Here is a 19885-nt window from a genome sequence, read left to right as displayed (position 1 = left end):
CACTGCCTCACACTGCCTTACACTACCTCACACTACCTGACACTGCCTCACACTACCTGACACTGCCTCACGTCACACTGCCTCACACTACGTCACACTACTTCACACTGTCTCACACTACGTCACACTGCCTCACACTACCTAACACTACTTCACACTGCCTCACACTATGTCACACTGCCTCACACTACCTCACACTACTTCACACTGCCTCACACTACCTCTCACTGCCTCACATTACCTCACACTACCTCACACTGCCTCACATTACCTCACACTACCTCACACTGCCTCACATTACCTGACAGTGCCTCACACTACGTCACACTACGTCACACTGCCTCACACTGCCTCACACTACCTCATACTACCTCACACTGCCTCACATTACCTCATATTACCTCACACAGCCTCACATTACCTCACACTACCTCACACTGCCTCACACAGCCTCACACTGCCTTACACTACCTCACACTGCCTCACACTGCCTCACATTACCTCATACTGCCTCACACTACCTCACACTACCGCACACTGCCTCACCCTACCTCACACTACCTCACACTGCCTCACATTACCTCACACTATCTCACACTGCCTCACACTGCGTCACATTACTTCACACTGCCTCACACTGCGTCACATTACCTCACACTGCCTCACACTACCTCACACTTCCTTACACTACTTCACACTGCCTCACACTACCTCACACTTCTGCACACTACCTCACACTTCCTCACACTGCCTCACACTACGTCACATTACCTCACACTGCCTCACGTCACACTGCCTCAAATTACGTCACACTACTTCACACTACCTCACACTACCTAACACTACTACACACTGCCTCACACTACCTCACACTATGTCACACTGCCTCACACTACCTCACACTACTTCACACTGCCTCATACTATGTCACACTGCCTCACACTACCTCACACTACTTCACACTGCCTCACACTACCTCACACTACCTCATACTGCCTCACATTACCTCACTGCCTCACACTACCTCACACTTCCTCACACTACCTCACACTGTGTCACATTACCTCACACTGCCTCTTATTGCCTCACACTGCCTCACACTACCTCACACTGCCTCACACTGCCTCACACTACCTCACACTGCCTCACACTGCTTCACACTGCCTCACATTAACTCACACTTCCTCACACTGCCTCTCACTACCTCACACTACCTCACACTACCTCACACTGCCTCACACTGCCTCACACTGCCTTACACTACCTCACACTACCTGACACTGCCTCACACTACCTGACACTGCCTCACGTCACACTGCCTCACACTACGTCACACTACTTCACACTGTCTCACACTACGTCACACTGCCTCACACTACCTAACACTACTTCACACTGCCTCACACTACCTCACACTACTTCACACTGCCTCACACTACCTCACACTACCTCTCACTGCCTCACATTACCTCACACTACCTCACATTACCTCACACTACCTCACACTGCCTCACATTACCTGACAGTGCCTCACACTACGTCACACTACGTCACACTGCCTCACACTGCCTCACACTACCTCATACTACCTCACACTGCCTCACATTACCTCATATTACCTCACACAGCCTCACATTACCTCACACTACCTCACACTGCCTCACACAGCCTCACACTGCCTTACACTACCTCACACTGCCTCACACTGCCTCACATTACCTCACACTGCCTCACACTACCTCACACTACCGCACACTGCCTCACCCTACCTCACACTACCTCACACTGCCTCACATTACCTCACACTATCTCACACTGCCTCACACTGCGTCCCATTACTTCACACTGCCTCACACTGCGTCACATTACCTCACACTGCCTCACACTACCTCACACTACCTCACACTTCCTTACACTACTTCACACTGCCTCACACTACCTCACACTTCTGCACACTACCTCACACTTCCTCACACTGCCTCACACTACGTCACATTACCTCACACTGCCTCACACTGCCTCACACTACCTCACACTACATCACACTGCCTCACACTACCTCACACTACATCACACAGCCTCGCACTACGTCACATTACCTCACACTGCCTCACACTCCATCACACTACCTCACACTGCCTCACACTACATCACACTGCCTCACACTATGTCACATTACCTCACACTGCCTCACCCTACCTCACACTGCCTCACACTACGTCACATTACCTCACACTGCCTCACACTACCTCACACTACATCACACTGCCTCACACTACCTCACACTACATCCCACTGCCTCACACTATGTCACATTACCTCACACTGCCTCACCCTACCTCACACTGCCTCACACTACATCACATTACCTCATACTGCCTCACACTACATCACACTGCCTCACACTACCCCACACTACATCACACTGCCTCGCACTACGTCACATTACCTCACACTGCCTCACACTCCATCACACTGCCTCACACTGCGTCACATTACCTCACACTGCCTCACACTGCGTCACATTACCTCACACTGCCTCACACTGCTTTACACTGCCTCACACTTCCGTACACTGCCTCACACTACGTCACATTACCTCACACTGCCTCACACTGCCTCACACTGCCTCACACTACATCACACTACCTCGCACTACCTCACACTACCTCACAATGCCTCACACTACTTCTAACTACCTCACACTGCCTCACACTCCATCACACTACCTCACACTGCCTCACACTACATCACACTGCCTCACACTATGTCACATTACCTCACACTGCCTCACACTACGTCACATTACTTCACACTGCCTCACAATACCTCACACTACCACCTGCTTCTTTATTTTTTTCACACCTGCTGCTGTTGATCCCTATATCGCTGCTACTAGCACTGTGATTTACATACAAATCAAGCAATGTTTGCCACAAATCTCAAAGTTGCTTGACAAGAATAAAAGAGTTCTATAAACTGGATCTCAGAGGAACTTAAATTGTTTTCCTTCATAAAAAAACTCCTCGGCTGCCATCCTCTTCCCTCTGAGTAAATGGTGTTTACTACTTTCCTTTTTTTGTTAGCAGTCATGATGAATCTTATGTCACTAGGATATTGTACGGGAAATTCCCAAATGATTTCATCAGGTTTCTCCATGATGTTTGACATTTAGCACCTTTTTCGATATTGCGTTTGCTGGACATAAGTCATAGTTTAGCTCCGGCGCTGTCATCCTCTTACCCCTGAATGAAAGGTTCTTCCTCTTCTCCTCTTCCTCATACTCGCTTTCCTCTTGTTAGCAGCCATCGTGATGTCTGGATGATGTCTGTACTTTGCTGGCTGTATTTGAGAGCAGTCAGAGCAGGGAAGAAAGGAGGAGCTGTGCCCTGGAGTCCAATTTCATCTAACAAAACTCTGCCCATAGCACATGGTGCTGATTCATCTCCTACATCCAGGATATCCAGTGCCCAGAATGATGTAAATCCTGCACGGCTGCTCAGCAACGCATACTGTATATCATATTACAGCACATTTACAGGCAGACACGGAAGTAAAGACTCAACCAAAATCACATGATTTTACTGGATATAATAGAACAATCACTGTATAAGTAAGACCACATTCATAGAATCAGATAGTTTACCGTAAATATTGTTTACAAAGAATTAGATTGAAATGTTGTATTTGGGTGATTTGATTCCCCTTTTTTATATTTTAACTATACTTTTAGCTGATATGTTTTTTTCATTTTTAGTCATTTTTCATTTAGAGATAATATAATGATAATAATATATAAAGATGAGTGTATATGTGTGTGTGTATATATGTCCGCTGAAGGAATTTGTAGCGTCGCATTTACAATCCTCATATTTTTTACAGTTGTTGCCTGTGACTCAGTGAACATCATAGACCATGTTTTGAGCCAAATATTTCACCCTAAGCTTTACAAAATCCACTTATTAACCCCCATATACAGGAGGCATTGTCTGCTACTGCTGCTGCTGTGGCAGTTGGAAGCTGAGCCGTGATTGGCTGCTGCTCTGCCACAGGTCACTAATATGAGCTCTGAGCTTTGATAAGGTAAGGTAAGATGGATAAGGATAGAGATAGGGGGAGATTTATCAGAAATGTTAACCCCTTGAGATCTTCATAGTAATTGAATCAAAAGGGAGGTGAAATTTAGAATGGTCAAATTGTGCCCGTTATACGTTCATTTAGCCCTAAAATTTACACATTTCCAAAAGATAAAAAGAGAAAACCCACCATATAATTTGTTCTATAATTTCTCCTGAGTACAGAGAGCCCCCACATGTGGTTGTTACAAGTTTTATGGCGCACAGCAGGGCGCAGATGGCAAGGAGTGCCCGGCAGCTGCCAGGATTTTAGTTTCCTCATTTGCCCCTTTTAAAGGCTTTACAATTTTCGCTTCTTCGTTATTGGGGCCATGTGGTGGCATTTTTTTTTGTGGGATGAAATGCTTTTTCCAATTTTAGGGTTGGTATTGCCTATTTTTGAAAATTTAGGAACTTTTTTTTTGAGGGCAGGAGTAGAAAAGCATCAATTCTGTACTGGATTTTTTACTTTTTTTTTTTTTGTGTTCACCGTTTAGCCTAATAATCATGTTATCTTTATTTTACGGGTCAATACAATTATGGGTATGGCATACATGAATATTTTTTCTTACGTTTTACTAAATTTGCCAAATAAAACCCTAATGTGGGGAAAAATCTATCATATTTGTATTGACGTCTTCCAAGTGGCATAACATTGTTACTTTTTTGGCTACGGAGCTGGTTGATGGCTTGTTTTTAGCGAGACATCATTCCGGAGTACATATGTTTTGATCACTTTTTATAGCATTTTTTGTGGGATTGAATGGGTAGAAATCATAATTTTTGGAGGGTTTATAACAGCTTATTTTTATGGCGTTTATCATGCAGGTTCAATAATCATTTACTTTTATTCTACAGGTTGTTACAGATGCGGTGATACTATATGTGGGGTTTATATTATGATTTAGACTTTTTTTTTAGTTATATTTTTAGTTATATGTCTCTTTATATGTTTTTGGGCTTTTGGGCATTTTTATTGATTTCTTTCTTTATTTTTTATTGAATAACTTTTTTTTTTTACTTTTTCACTTTTTCCACCATGATAATACTCTGCAATACTGATGTATTGCAGGGTATTAGAGGTGTCAGCCTATGTACATGCATAGGCTGACACTGTGCCTTTAAGATGATGTCATAGGCGCCATCTTACCGCCAGTTCTTGCAGGCAACATTGGGGTGAAGATCGGTTTCTCCGGTCCCCCCCCCCCCCCAAATTCTTTAAATAAAGAATTATTAAAAAACAGAAGACACATGTAATTGTACTACAAAACATCCCCATTCTCTCACACTTCCCAAAAGCATTGCTTGGGGCCTGCCCTGTACTCTGTCCTAATAACATTGTGACCAAATTGTACAGGCTGCTAGCGACTGGAATGGATCATCACAGACGACTTCTCATTTTTTTTTGGAAAAAAAGGTTGTCACACAGGATCCTCTAGTATTTGTATTCTACGGGATATACTCTTGGCCCATTCTGAGCTGATTAATGGTGCCATTATATTTTATACTATCACAATTTACCACCACGCTGAATATCCGATGTAATGATGAGCACAGTAACTCTATTGTGGGAGATTTTGACATAATGCCATATCCTGTTATGCCTGAACCTGTTATATTACAGTGAGTGTTACATATGATGACATCAGATTCTGAAACCAGTTTGAACTGGGAACACATAATATAATATGTAAGGTTAAAAAAAATTAAGGTCATCTTATTACCCTACAGCTTTCATCTTGTGGTCTTTCATGTACCAGATAGAGTAATCAATGGTTAAGATTTCAGGATCAGTTTTCTGGTATCAGTTTTACATCAGTTTTCTGGCATCAGTTATCAATTCAACAACACTTTTCTGTTCTGATTACTTTTTTCCCTCCACCTATAACTGATACTGTTTGTAATAAATAAGACTATGACTGAACCCCTCAACATAAAAAGAGACAAATATTTTATGGTAGACTAAGAAGCAAAAAGAGTACCGTATATACTCGAGTATAAGCCGACCCGAGTATAAGCCGAGACCCCTAATTTTACCACAAAAAAATGGGAAAACCTATTGACTCGAGTATAAGCCGAGGGTGTAGTATACAGCCAGCTAGCCCCCTGTAGTATACAACCAGCCAGACCCTGTAGTATACAGCCTGTCCCAAGTAGTATACAATCAGCCTCCCCCCATGAAGTATACAGCCTGCCCCCATGTAGCCACACCGCCACGTCATATTGTGCGCCTGCCGGCAAGTCGCATAGACGTGACTGCAGGTACGTGAGGATAGAAGAGAGAAGCCGCCGCCGAGGATCGGGAGCTGCCGCCGAGGACCAGGAGCCGCCGCCGAGGACCGGGAGCCGGAGGGTGAGTATTAATTTTTTTTTTTATTAACTCGTGTATAAGCCAAGATGAGGTTTTTCAGCACATTTTTTGTGCTGAAAAACTCGGCTTATACACGAGTATATACGGTAGTTTAAAACCTTAAACAATTTAATAATGTAAAGGAGTGAGAACTATAGGTGGTATGAAGGCCTCTAGACAGGAGGGGAAAGGGTGAGGGTGGGCAGAGAAGGGGAATAGGCAAAGGAAGGAATGGAGGGAGGGAGTAGTCCTCCATTTAGGAAGCACAAGCAAGGATCCAAGGTGAAGGCAGCAAGAAGCTCTCACTTATTGTCCATCGCTGTCATTGCCAAACAACATTGGATACTGAACCATGACTATTAAATGAAAATGAGGTACCATAACTTGAACCTTGGCCCAATGCCTGTGATGGGGCTCTTACCCATTTTGCAGCATTTTGTAATACTTATGAGACAGAACAGCCATCGGTGTATTTACATGGTGTATTTTCATTTCAGCAAATAAATGTTATTGTTTGTATGATGAAAAATTATACAATTTTCCAATATACTTTCTCTAACAATTCCTTATGACTTTCTAGATCTCAGATTTCTGTCATTCTATAGGAAGCTTTTATGTTTCCATGCTTCTATGCATGGCTCCAGAGCCGCCATCAGAGGGGATTTAGTGTGACTGTGTTCAGGGGGCCCCAAGGAGGAGAACGGGCCCCAAATCACAGAAAACCTTCCTCCCTTCCAGGGTGCACGGACCTCACTGTGCACACAGGGCTGGATTACTATTCTTTGAGGAGTGGGGGCCCACAAAATTTGCCAGTCTGTGGCCCAAACTTCCTAGTGGCGGCCCTTCATGGCTCATCAGTAATCAGAGCTGTGTGTAATAAGGACCCTTGCACCTGTTTGACATCACATGACCAGGGACAGGAATCTGTCCACTAGAAGTAAGCCTAAAAAGGAGTAATTAGATAAAATGGAATTCTTTATTTTTCTTTTACAGGATTTTCCACAACACATTTTCTCAAGTGGAATTAATTGTTTGTTGGAGATGTCCGAGGACCAGACACTAATGCACATTTCTGCTAAATATGGCCTTCTCTGTCCCTACCTGTTAAAATCCTTAGGCCCATTTCACAGGAACATATGATTTCTCCAGTCCTGTATTTCTATGCTATATGAATCTGTATATGTGTGACATTTATCATCCGTATGTCACTATACCCACACCGTATCCATATCAAATATGGTAGACTGGCAAATGATGGCTGGCTGATGGATGACTGACTATTGGCTGGCTGACAGAATGAGCCTCCCACTGGTTCTGCAGCATATAGTGAACAACCGTATACAGTATACAACACATATTAGACTTACAGAATGGAAATACTGGAGAAAATAGGACATGCTCTAAATTTTTTTCAGTCTCTCTCATGCTACGGTGCAGTACAGGGGATAATACGACCATGTTAATGGATGACCCTATTCCCCATTTTAGTGAATGTGGCCATTTGCTACCCGTATAATAGTCTACATTTGGTGTGCGCCCATCTTAAACCCTTCACTATGGTTACCTGTACTAAAGGATAATAAAGTTCTTTATGTGTGGATTTTAATGAAGTCCTTGCGATCTGACAGTGTGGACCTCAAATTAGAAAAGGTTGTGCGTCTCTAAAATAGACCAATAAATTGTTTTACCCAGTGCGTAGAAGTCAAACTATTTCAAAGTATTTCCAGATCTATCATGGAACATGCCACGATTTCGATTGTACAGGATTTAATGATCCAATAAAACAACTAACCAACCAACATCTTCATCAAACATAACACGTAGATGAGTCATGGAATCAGTGATGTAGCCATTGACGTTCTTGCCCAATTTCCTGTTTGTATTTTCAGATTAAGAAAAGTGAATGATACATATTTGCTTACTGGGTATTGCCCAGGTTATGTCAGGACAAGTTTAACCAAACTTGCTGAAACTCATCAAACTCTGTCTGCGGCGACAGCTCAAAGAATATGTATATATTACAGACTTCATCTTCATTACCAGATTATGCTGTTACGCAAGAAATCTATTTTACGTAACTCATTGTAATATGTTATTACCTGTAGCATATTATAAAGCTGGTGACCTACTTAACCATCTCAACCCATTGTATTACATTGCTGGCCAAAAGAAACCATTAGATGACTAACGCTGCTCTTCCATGCTTAGTGATTAGTGGAAAGTAGGTCAAATGTTCTTGGCCCAAATCTGACTATAGCACATCCTCCTACCTGTGTATAAAAAGACCCATCATCATAATTATAGTTTAGTAAATGACTGTATATGTATCACATATGTGTTAGCATCAACACATGTGCCTAGTGTGTCTAGGTGTTTGTCTAATATGCATTTCCATTCAACATATGACATACATACTCATCCCTTACAACAGGGGTCCCCAAACTTTTTACATAGGGTTCCGTTCACTTTCCCTCTCAGACTATTGTTAATTATTAAATATAATGGGATCCCTCTCCATTAATTATTGAATATGCTGCCCCCCATTGTTACTAGACTGCCCCTCATAAATAATTATTTCCTATGCCCCCACCATTAATTATTTCCTATGCTGTGCCTCCACCATTAATTATTTCCTATGCTGCCCCTCCACCATTAATTATTTCCTATGCTGCCCCCCACCATTAATTATTTCCTATGCTGCCCCTCCACCATTATTTCCTATGATGCCCCTCCATTAATTATTTTCTATGCTGCCCCCCTCCATTAATTATTTCCTATGCTGCTCCTCCACCATTAATTATTTCCTATGCTGCCCACCACCATTTATTATTTCCTATGCTGCACCCCACCATTAATTATTTCCTATGCTGCCCACCACCATTTATTATTTCCTATGCTGCCCCCCACCATTAATTATTTCATATGCTGCCCTTTCACCATTAAACTCCCCTTACCTTATGGTATTTGAGTCAATGATCATCTTGTGTTTCAAATTAATTCCCTGATGATAACCATATAGTATATGGAAAGAAGTACAAGATCATTCCGTAACTCAACAAAGTCTACATACTATTAATGGTTTCTAGATTCTGTACAAATCTGCCACTTTTCAGATCCATTTGGATGCTAAGTCAACATACTTTTTTGCCCCTGCTGATACTATAATATATTAAATCTCGTTAATAATAATCTTGAATAATCAACCAGACAAAAACAAAAAACTTTAAATACTCACCCCCTCTCCTCTCCATCTGGATCCTAGAATTGGCCATCGCCAGTCTAGGAAAAGAAAGTTATAATTAGATGTCGGGCACTCAGGGCTGCTAATTATGCACACCCCCGCACCACCTTCTACCATATTGGGAGAGGAAGGTGACGTCATGCGAGAGGGGTTAATTCACGCCTCTTGCGTGATGACATATCACTTTCCCATACTCCCTGTATAGGAGAGGTAGGTGTGGGGGCTTGAATAATTAGAAGCCTGAAGCGTCGGATATCTTGTCCCTGCACTCTGTGCTGCTAATTATAACTTTCTTTTCAAGCTGATCCTTGTCTGGTACTTTTCTCCGTATTAAAATGGATTAGATAAGTTTCACAGGACAGATCCATCATAACCCCATCTTGAGGTATACCAGGATAGAATCATTAAAATAGAATACACTTTAAAGTGTTACCAGATTTCTACCAAACTTTAGAGCAGCCAGTAGTCCACTGTGTGTACATGTGGAGTAACACAGTTTCTGGTCATTATGTGGCTTACATTTTCCGGCAGATCTTAGCTCTGCGGTGTCTGTGGGTGAGTTTTCTGTTTTCTCAAAGTTGCTGGAAGGAGACTTTGCTCCTATGGATTCACTGCTACCCCCCTTAGAGTGATCTTCAATCCATCTTTCTAAGCAACACATCATTTAGCATACATTTAAGAGTTAAAAGCAGATTAGGAAGCCAAAGTGAGTGGCGGAATAAGCACTTTTTCTGATATATTACAAAGTTTCTTGGATTCACTTTGCAAAGCTTGTTAAAAAGTTAATGACTAATAAAGTATTGTTTGCATATTTAAAAATATAATAACCTTCACATACAAGTGCATTTTTGCTCATTTTTATTTCTAAAATATTTATTTCAATATTTTAAAGAAAGAACTGGAATAATTTAAAATAATCTACTACAGACGCATCTCAATTAATCAGAATATCAGCAAAAAGTAAATTTTTTTAGCAATACAATTCAAAAAGTGAAACTCATATTATACAGAGTAATTACAAACACAGCAAATATTTCAAGTGGTTTTTTTTATATTATTGATGATGATTATGGCTTACAACTAATGAAAACTTGATAAACATGCCTGACCTTAACCCCATAGAAAATCTAAGGGATATTGTCAAGAGGAGGATGAGACAACAGACCCAACAATGTAGATGAGCTGCTATCACACAACCTGGGCCTCCATAACAACTCTGCAGAGCCATAAGCTGATCCCTTCCATGCATTGATGCAGTCATTCATGTATTTAGAGTATTTTTTTTCTACAGTTGGTCTTGATTGGTCTAATTTACACTTTTTTCACTCTGTTTAAAGTTGTTTCACTTTTTGATTTGAATTACTGAAAAAAATTACTTTTTGGTGATGGTCTAATTTATTGAGATGCATCTGTATAATGTACATCTGTATAAACATAACATGTAACGATACTTTCTGCTTTCTGTGCGTTTGATTAAGAATAACCCTGAATAATAAATATCCCTTGCTGACTAGTATTTTTATAACTTCACTACCTACAAGTGTGCCACATTGCCAGTGTAAGTCTACCTGCAGTCCACTTATTTTCTATAGAGAAAAGGGATAAAGCTGAAAAATACAAGTTTTCTGGAATGCTTATTTCTGCTCCACTAGTAGCACCGGTGCTATTAGGTTTCGTTCCTTCAGAGTCTTTGAGCTTTTTAAAGCATTTATATTAAGTTATAGTTTGTGCATTTACTAGATGGAAATATGCCCCTCGGTTATTGAGAAGCTGTGAGTGAGAGCCCATCTCTATAACTCTTCCGTTCTTCATGACCACTATAAGATCCGCATTCTGGACTGTAGATAGTCTGTGTGCGATCATGATGCAAGTCCTTCCTTTCCTCGCTTCATCAAGTGCCTGTTGTACAACCTGAATATAACATCAAATTTGTGTTTTAGTGAAAAATATGACTGCAAGAAGAATGTAAAAATGTAGGGGGTAATATCTATAAAACAAGTACCCATACATGATAATATGTTGTCTGTTTCACTTAAGATAACCCATAGGAAGTATTCTCAATGCTTATCTTAGACATACTGGAGGGAATGTATTAAGGCTGGCACATTTTACATAATCCTCCCCCCTTCTCCGATGCATGACATGCCTGAATAAGTAAGGAAGTAAAGGAATTTCATGCCCGAATCAATGCCAGGTCTTGCCCGGTGTAGATTTCCACTATAATCTGCATTGTCCCGGCCTGCCAGGTAAGGTATAAGGCATGATACATACCCCTCACTGAATGTGGCAGCCTACTCTATTGGTAGACGTTATCAACATTATCAGATTTACAAGTAAAAACCTGAATCATAATGCAGTACAGCCAGGGCTGGACCATAGGCAAGAAAGAAGGACCTTGTTGCTTATGGGGCTCCACCACCTCAGGCTTCCACTTTTCAGTCTTCTTTGGAAGCATTGCATAAACTATTAAGAACATGCAGCATCAAATTGAAAAAAATATCAGAAAAAAATGCATTGGAATATATGTAAATGTCACCTTTTCACTCTCATTGTCCAGGGCTGAGGTGGCTTCATCAAGCAGGAGAACCTTTGGAGAACGGATCAGTGCTCGGGCAATAGCGATTCGCTGCTTCTGACCCCCGGACAGCTGAGTGCCCTTCCCTCCAACAGATGTGTTATATTTCTATAGGTAGTAAATACATACTGTATTACTAGAAAACATGTGATAGATGTGATGTATTAGAGATAGCAGACATTGCACTCAGGTCGGGCCCTGACCAAAAATATATAGCTGAAATGTCTTTTGCTTTACTGATAAATGATACTTTTTTACCTCTGGCAGCTCTTCTATGAATGAATGGATATTTGCAGCTTTGGCAGCGCGTTGTATCTCCTCCATGGATACTTTGCGGGAGTTGTCCCCATAGGCGATGTTCTCAGCAATGCTGCAGTCAAATAGCACTGGTTCTTGAGACACAATTCCAATTTGTGATCGAAGCCATTGAACATTCAAGTTTTTTATGTCAGTGTCATCAAATAACTGCAAATCCACAAGAGACATATAAACTTCAGATAAAAGTCTTGTAGAGCTACCACTCGAAAAACACTAAGAAAATAAAAATACTCACCTCTGCTCCTCTTCATCTTGATCCTGGCGCTGTCCATAGCTAGTCTTGAAACGCCGGGATCTCCTAGAAAAGAAATTTACAATTAGCACCATGGAGTGCAGGGACAAGATGTCCGGAACTCAGTGCTGCTAATTATGTACGCCCCTCACCTCCCTCTCTCATGCTGGGAGCATGGGAGAGGGAGGTGATGTTACGCGAGAGGGAGGTGCGGGGGCGTTCATAATTAGCATGCTGCTAATTATAACTTTCTTTTCTAGGTGTTCACGGCATGTCAAGGCTAGCGACGGACAGTCGCAGGATCAAGATGAAGAGGAGCAGAATTGAGTATTTCCAGGATTTTTGTGTTTTTCAAGTGGTTGATTTTATCTAAGAAATCTCAAAATATTAACATATTCAAACTTTTATAACTCATCTGCAATCTGATCTTACCACAGCTCCTTGATAAGGGTCATAGAACCTCTGCAGGAGTTGGACAGAAGTGCTTTTCCCACATCCACTGCTGCCCACAAATGCTACTGTTTGCCCACTACTTATAGTAATGGATAGATTTTGCAGCACGGACACATCTGGACGAGATGGATAGTTGAACCATATCTGACGCAGCTCTAAATTTCCTTCAAAGTTCTCCTAAAGTTGAAAAAGAAAAAAATAAATACCTTAAAATTCTACAATCATCAAGTACTGTGATACAAAATGCATAATGCAATAATAGCTGTGGGTCTACGGTCCCCTGGGTGCCTCTTTGGTAGCACACTGACACGGCAAGTGCAGGAAACACATAACACATTGTCATTTTTAAATGCCATTATTGCAATGATCTGGCCGGTCAGGTGCTCACTGATAACTGCTTTTGGTCCCCTAAAACCACTCTTTACAATACATCCAGCGATTGCTGCCCTTACCTACAGCTCTCTAGCCAGCAATGAACCTGCTTGGGCCTCGTTTGCCCCAAAACTAGCTGCACTATTTATCAGGCTCTGTTTTTCCACCACTACTGGCTACAGGCCCTATTGCCTGGCTCTGCACACAGGGATCATCTCTCACTCCAGAAATACATATAAATGAAATGTGCACTTTCTTGGTCATGGGTCCACACCAGAACCATAAACCAAAGGCAACAACACACAATCACTGTCAGGTCAACCTGGAGTGAGAATCACGTAGACCCTCCCATATGTATTTATTTGTACATACAATGGGTGTCAGTCCAGTTTTGGCCAGTTTCCAAAACCCCCTCTTAAGCAGTGGATGCTATTTTCAACATTTGTCTGTATGTAGGCATATTTATTAAATCAAGGCCTACCCCATTGGCCTTGCAAGCTTATGTACATGTCCAGAAATACAGGCTTATTTCCGCATTGATTTATTCGTTTTTTATCTCAAAGAATTTTTCTGCTCCTGTTGACGGTTTTTACATGCCACTATCATCGATTATTGAGACATTTAGGAACAGAAAGCAGGGTCGGACTGATTCTCTACACCATCCTGTTATTCAACTCTATCTGTGACCTCTCCGGATAGAGTTGGAGTTCCGTCACGGCAAGTGAGGGGTTGAGCAAGCGATGGCAGGGGGGGGGGGGATTAGCACACGAAGGGGCGGAGCTAATAGGAGTTGGGGCCCACCGGTGTTTTCATCGGCACACATGTTGGGCCAGTCTGACCCTGCCAGGCAGACACCCATAACACTCTCAATGTGTGCTAAACCATAGAGGAAATGTCCTAGATCTATCAAATGAAATGTAATATTCTAAAGAGAAAACCCAAGATGAAATACTTACTGGTTTTCGTCCTTGTACACTGTAGCTGTCAATATGTGGTTCTCTATTAAACAAGGCAAAAAGATGGGCCGCTGCAGATTTGGCTTTAGCATAGTCAGGGGCAAAGGATAACGTCTGGCCGACTGAGATGGCTCCATAAGTTAAGATGACAAATACACTGTTGAGGAAAAAGCATGCTCTAGTTTGTCTGCTTTGTAAGAATAGTATTTGCCATGCTACCAATACTGTATTGTGTAGAGCCTTGTCTCATTTCAATAAAGCATTCCTGCTATTGAAGCTTAATGTAACTTTTTACATTATTTTTGGTTTTATGAGTTTTTTAAAAGATAGGCACATTTTAAAAACTGTATATGGCTGGCTTTACTGTAAGCTGTCGTGGTCTTCTGACTTCATATAGAAATATGAAGGTTTTATGCTTTATGTTTTTTTTGCAGCAGTCCAGGGATAGTAGAGAGGCGCGTTCTATGCTGACTGGACTATGGTTATTGGTTCTGATACCAGTTAGTAACGGTAGGATGGTCTATTTTGAAGTGAGATATAAATTGGTTGTATAAAGTCAAGGAGGCTGAGATTTTAACACTGAAGTCAAGCTCTCTCTTCCTCATAAAGCCCATTCACTGTAATTGATGGACCTGCATCCAGAGACATCACTAACCAGATCTCCTGAAGTCCAATGCATGATGTCAATCACAGAGGAGGAGGCATTCAGAGCACCCCATCCAGACTTCAGTGCTAAACTCTCCACCTCCTTGACTTTATACAACCAATTTCCATCTCACTTCAAAGTTGTTTTTCTAGAAGATGCCACCACATAGGACCATGAAAGAAACAATGACTAGGTGTTACGCAGCTTGACATTAGTCTGGCAGTGGTTTATTAGGCCAATTGCTGATCACAGGTTCTCTTTAAGGATTTTAGATAGTTTTAAGACACTTTGGCATTTTGTACAACAGAAGGGTTGTGGCTATTTGAAAGGGGCATGGGATCTATGTGGTGCAATAATCATGTATATGAACACAAGTCTTATTCTAGGCAGATTTATCATTCAGTATTAGACACTACTATAGATCTGGCACAATGTAACACTGTGTAATATTGTACTTAACTTTTATACACTTTAGGAAAAAAAGCTCCTATGTATGTATTGCCTTACATGCTAATACTTACAGCATCAACTCCTCTACATTCATCCTTCCCACTTTGATAAGATAAGCTCCAAAGCGGTAACTAGCTGCATAGGTAAAAAATATGAAAGACTGACTGAACGCAAAGCAAATACCATATATTTGGGCCTTTCGTTGTGAATTCCTAGACAATGAGATAAAAAGAAAAGAGTTGTTATACAGAGATGGTGCAGGATGGATGGAGGGATGATAAGTTGTGGGACTGTTCTAAATAATTCGGATATTTGATGGAACAGTTTTAATTGATTTCAACAGAGGCTATTTTTTTGGCATAGTATAATTATCTCTTTTACATCACAGCACAATAAACATAATGGTAGTTTTAGTGAAAGGACTTGCTAAAATTAAGGCGGTGCCTTTATTTATATAAAAACTTTACTGGTGGGTTGTGAAAAAAATAAACCTATACTTATCTCTCTTCTGGCTCCCGGGGGCCAGCGCTGCCATGCCCCTGTTTGTTTTACAGCAACTCCTCTCCAACAACTTCTGGTGGCCTGGAACGCCCACCCATCTCCTGTCACAGTGCCTGCTACAGCGCTGGGACATAGGAACAGGGGGGTGTGCCAGGCAGATGGATTTGTCTTGAGTGTGTGTATATGGTTGTATAACGTTCTCTATGCATGTATGAGTGTATAATGTACTTTATGTGTGTTTATGGATGTATAACGAAGTGTATAGGAGTATAGTGATCTACAATGTACTGGGGCATTTGCACAAATGTGCATACAAATATATATATTTTTTTGTTTCACTAATGGACAATGTGTACACTCTAGAATGTTTGTAATAGACAGTTGCCTCTGTATAATGGCATACAGTGGTATCTGATATCCATAAGGTCCCAAAGTAAAAGGGCCCATTCATAAGGACATGGTCGATCAGTGAATTCTGGAATGTACAGTAACAGAAGTTGTGATAAATGATGCACAAAGTCTTGCCTGCTTCCCCTATTGATCATAGTTTGGAGCTACTGTTCTACGAGGACTATTGGGATCACATATTACTATAAGTCCAATTTTCTACGGTACTGTGGTCTGTGAAATCCAGTCTCTTCACATTCCACATTCACAGACCAGCCAACTGTGTGAATGAGCTCTAAGATACATATATACCTGACACATACCTGCCAACCTCTGGGTAGAATAAAGAGGGACAAAAATAGTGGCGTGCAAATTTGTTGTAATAAAACCCCGCCCTTGCCCGCCCCTTACCCCAGCCCCCTAGTATACCCACAAAGTATAATACCTAGAAAAATGGCTCTTACACCAAATATTCTCACCTTGTACAATGCCCAATTCCCCCTTTCCTCCGATTGTGGTTCCTTTCTCTGCTCCCCCTTTTATTATGAACCAGTCTCTGCTCCCCTTTCATTGGTCCCCCTTTGTGCTACCCTTAATTATTGTGCTCCCATCTCTGCTCCCCTTTTTATTACACTCCCATTTCTGCTCCCCTTCTTATTGTGCTCCCCTTCTTATTGTACTCCCCTCTCAGCTCCCCTTTTATATTGTGCTCCCCATTTCTTCTCCCCTTCCTTATTATCCCCTCTCTGATCCCCCTCTTATGGCCCCTCTTTTGTTGAATAAAAATAAATAATCTGACCTCACCTTTCCTCATTCCCTCACTGCTGTCCTGCCTCCTCCGTGTCTGTACTACAGCAGCATCCGGCAGGCGCAGTATTATGAAGTCACTGCGCCTGCCAGGTTCTGCAGTGTACATACATGATAGAGACCCGGCGGTGATACCGACAGCTGACAACTGTCAGCTGATCACCATAGAAATGCATTTATCTCTAACAGCAATTGGAGGATGCCAATAGAGTAGATGTCCAGGGCTATACTGGGATAGATCCTGAAATCCGGGATGTCCCACTGGATCCAGGATGGTCTGGAGGTATGCTAACATGTTCCTGCAAATGTCTGAAATACAGTTGGAGTAAAGATTTGAGGGATTTTCCAGCAACAAAATGTTCCCAGTCTTTCTGTAGAATACAGTAGGTTAACATCTTGAGATGGAGGAATATAACAACTGGCAACAGTTTTACTACACACAGGACAGATTTGGAAGCATAGTGTGGTCTATTCTGTAGTAGGGATCACTACAGGTTTATTTTATAAAATGTATGTACAACCTGTGTAGGGGGGAAAGGGAGCCCAATTAGGAAGTTTGCTATAGGGCCCAGACGCTCCTAGTTACTCCCCTGGGTATTATTTATACAATTCAGATATGGACTTTGCATAAATAGTTAAAAGCAAAAATGAAAATTGGAAACTGTGAAATGTAATAAAAAGATTTATAATTTGTGATGATGTTCACTACCGATTTGGGCTTTAAAAAACTGATCAAATCTGTAATCTGAAAATAAGAGCTTAGTTGTATGCCCTGGCCCTCACGCAAGATGAAATGTCTTTATGTTTATTCAGGTTTAATCCAGTGCAACAAAACAACAAACAAAATTGAATATTTTTAATTTGAGGATATGGCCCATTCCACACTTGCGAGTGTGATGTGATGAACTCGCATCACACTCGCAACGCAAGCTGCCGGGAACGCACGGCCCGAACGCTGCACCGCGGGATTGAACTGACATGCTGAGTTCGCTCCCGCGGTGCAGCGTTCGGGCCGTGCGTTCCCGGCAGCTTGCGTTGCGAGTGTGATGCGAGTTCATTGCATCACACTCGCAAGTGTGGAACGGGCCTATGTCAATTCTGTTCAGATACATAGGGGTGTTTTGTCCTTCAAAATTAGTTTTTATAGCTGGAATAAATGTGGTTATTATTTGAAATATCTGACCTATATGGCTTTTGTAGACTTTGCGTATAATTGTTCTCGAAAGTTTCTTCTCTGGTTAAGGAGACGACTGTTCGAATATTGTCCACAACTTCGGTTGCAATCTATTAGTTCAAGAGGAGAAAAGATAGTTATAACTAGAGATGAGCGAACATACTCGTCCGAATTTTTCACCAGCTCGAGAAAATGGCATCTCCAATCACAAGCCAGGAGACTCTGCAGTACACCCAGCATCACGTGGTACACTTAAATGTCGATAGCAGTGGTTGGCTGGCCTGATCAGGTGACCCTGGAATAGACTAGCCCCTGCCCGCGCTGCTCGGATCATTCTGTGTCTGGATGCCGCTAGGGAGAGAGCTGCTGCTGGTCAGGGAAAGCGTTAGGGTGTTCTATTAGAATAGTGTTAGGCAGGAGTGATTCTACAAGAACCCAACAGGCCTTCTTAGGGCTACAATAGTGTTATATATTTTATTTTTTTTTGTTTGCTTGTGGCTGGGCTTGCTGGCACTAGTAGTGCAGCTAGTACCATATTGTGAGGAATTTGCTGGGAGACTTGCGAACGTTATATTTAGCTCTTAGTGACACACATATCCATCTCAAACACCTAAGTGGGACAATTTATTAGGGGTTTGATTGAATTAGGCACAGTCTGACTTTTTTTTTTTTTTTTTTTTTCAAAACTTAAAGTGACTTAAAATCCAGTTGTTGTGTGCTGTCAGTGTAGGTTAGAAACTAGCCATACAAGAATCCAACAGGCCTTCTTAGGGCTACAATAACGTTATATATTTAATTTTTTTTGTTTGCTTGTGGCTGGGCTTGCTGGCACTAGTAGTGCAGCTAGTACCATATTGTGACGAATTTGCAGGGAGACTTGCGAACGTTATATTTAGCTCTTAGTGACACACATATCCATCTCAAACACCTAAGTGGGACAATTTATTAGGGGTTTGATTGAATTAGGTACAGTCTGCTTTTTCTTTTTTTTTTACTTTTCTTTTTTTTTATAACTCAAAGTCATCAGGCACAGCACAAAATCCAGTTGTGTGCTGTCAGTGTAGGCTACAAACTAGCCATAGCAATAGGATAGCATTGTTTTGTTAAAAAAACAAAAACACAAAAAAAACACCAAAAAAAACACCAAAAAAATTTACAATTTACACTTTAATTTTGAAAATGTTGAACCCGAGGGCTAGGGGTAGAGGACGAGGGCGTGGGCGTCCAACTACTGCAGGGGTCAGAGGCCGTGGTCCTGGGCCGGCTGAGACACCTGCTGATGAGGGAGCAGGGGGACGCCGCAGAGCT

General features: G+C 41.7%; 2 protein-coding genes across 6 annotated transcripts in view; both read right to left on the bottom strand.

Annotated features, from left to right (window-relative positions):
* LOC140133532 (ATP-binding cassette sub-family B member 5-like) overlaps positions 1-3515 on the bottom strand; it is a 42977-nt gene extending 39462 nt beyond the window's left edge. The window contains exon 1 of the mRNA XM_072153821.1: positions 3244-3515. Within this exon, the coding sequence (XP_072009922.1) occupies positions 3244-3309 (66 nt within the window). The 5' untranslated portion in view covers positions 3310-3515. The remainder of the gene's footprint in view (positions 1-3243) is intronic.
* A 7092-nt stretch (positions 3516-10607) lies between these two features.
* The window catches only part of LOC140133531 (ATP-binding cassette sub-family B member 5-like), a 41036-nt gene continuing 31758 nt past the window's right edge, over positions 10608-19885 (bottom strand). Inside the window, exons 19-25 of one of the 5 annotated variants that reach the window (XM_072153818.1) lie at positions 18587-18687; positions 15780-15920; positions 14613-14769; positions 13264-13461; positions 12540-12746; positions 12243-12389; positions 10608-11617 (exon numbers count right to left, since the gene is read on the bottom strand). In XM_072153818.1, the coding sequence (XP_072009919.1) occupies positions 11420-11617; positions 12243-12389; positions 12540-12746; positions 13264-13461; positions 14613-14769; positions 15780-15920; positions 18587-18687 (1149 nt within the window). In that variant the 3' untranslated portion in view covers positions 10608-11419. Of the gene's footprint in view, positions 11618-12242; positions 12390-12539; positions 12747-12834; positions 12898-13263; positions 13462-14612; positions 14770-15779; positions 15921-18586; positions 18688-19885 lie in introns of those variants that run through there. The other 4 variants (XM_072153817.1, XM_072153820.1, XM_072153819.1 and 1 more) reach the window with 4 other exon arrangements.

Source organism: Engystomops pustulosus, chromosome 5 (genome assembly GCF_040894005.1).
Source record: "Engystomops pustulosus chromosome 5, aEngPut4.maternal, whole genome shotgun sequence".
Taxonomy (NCBI): Eukaryota; Metazoa; Chordata; class Amphibia; order Anura; family Leptodactylidae; genus Engystomops; species Engystomops pustulosus.
The sequence above is the reverse complement of the archived record's forward strand: the minus strand, read 5'-3'. Positions and strand labels throughout refer to the sequence as shown.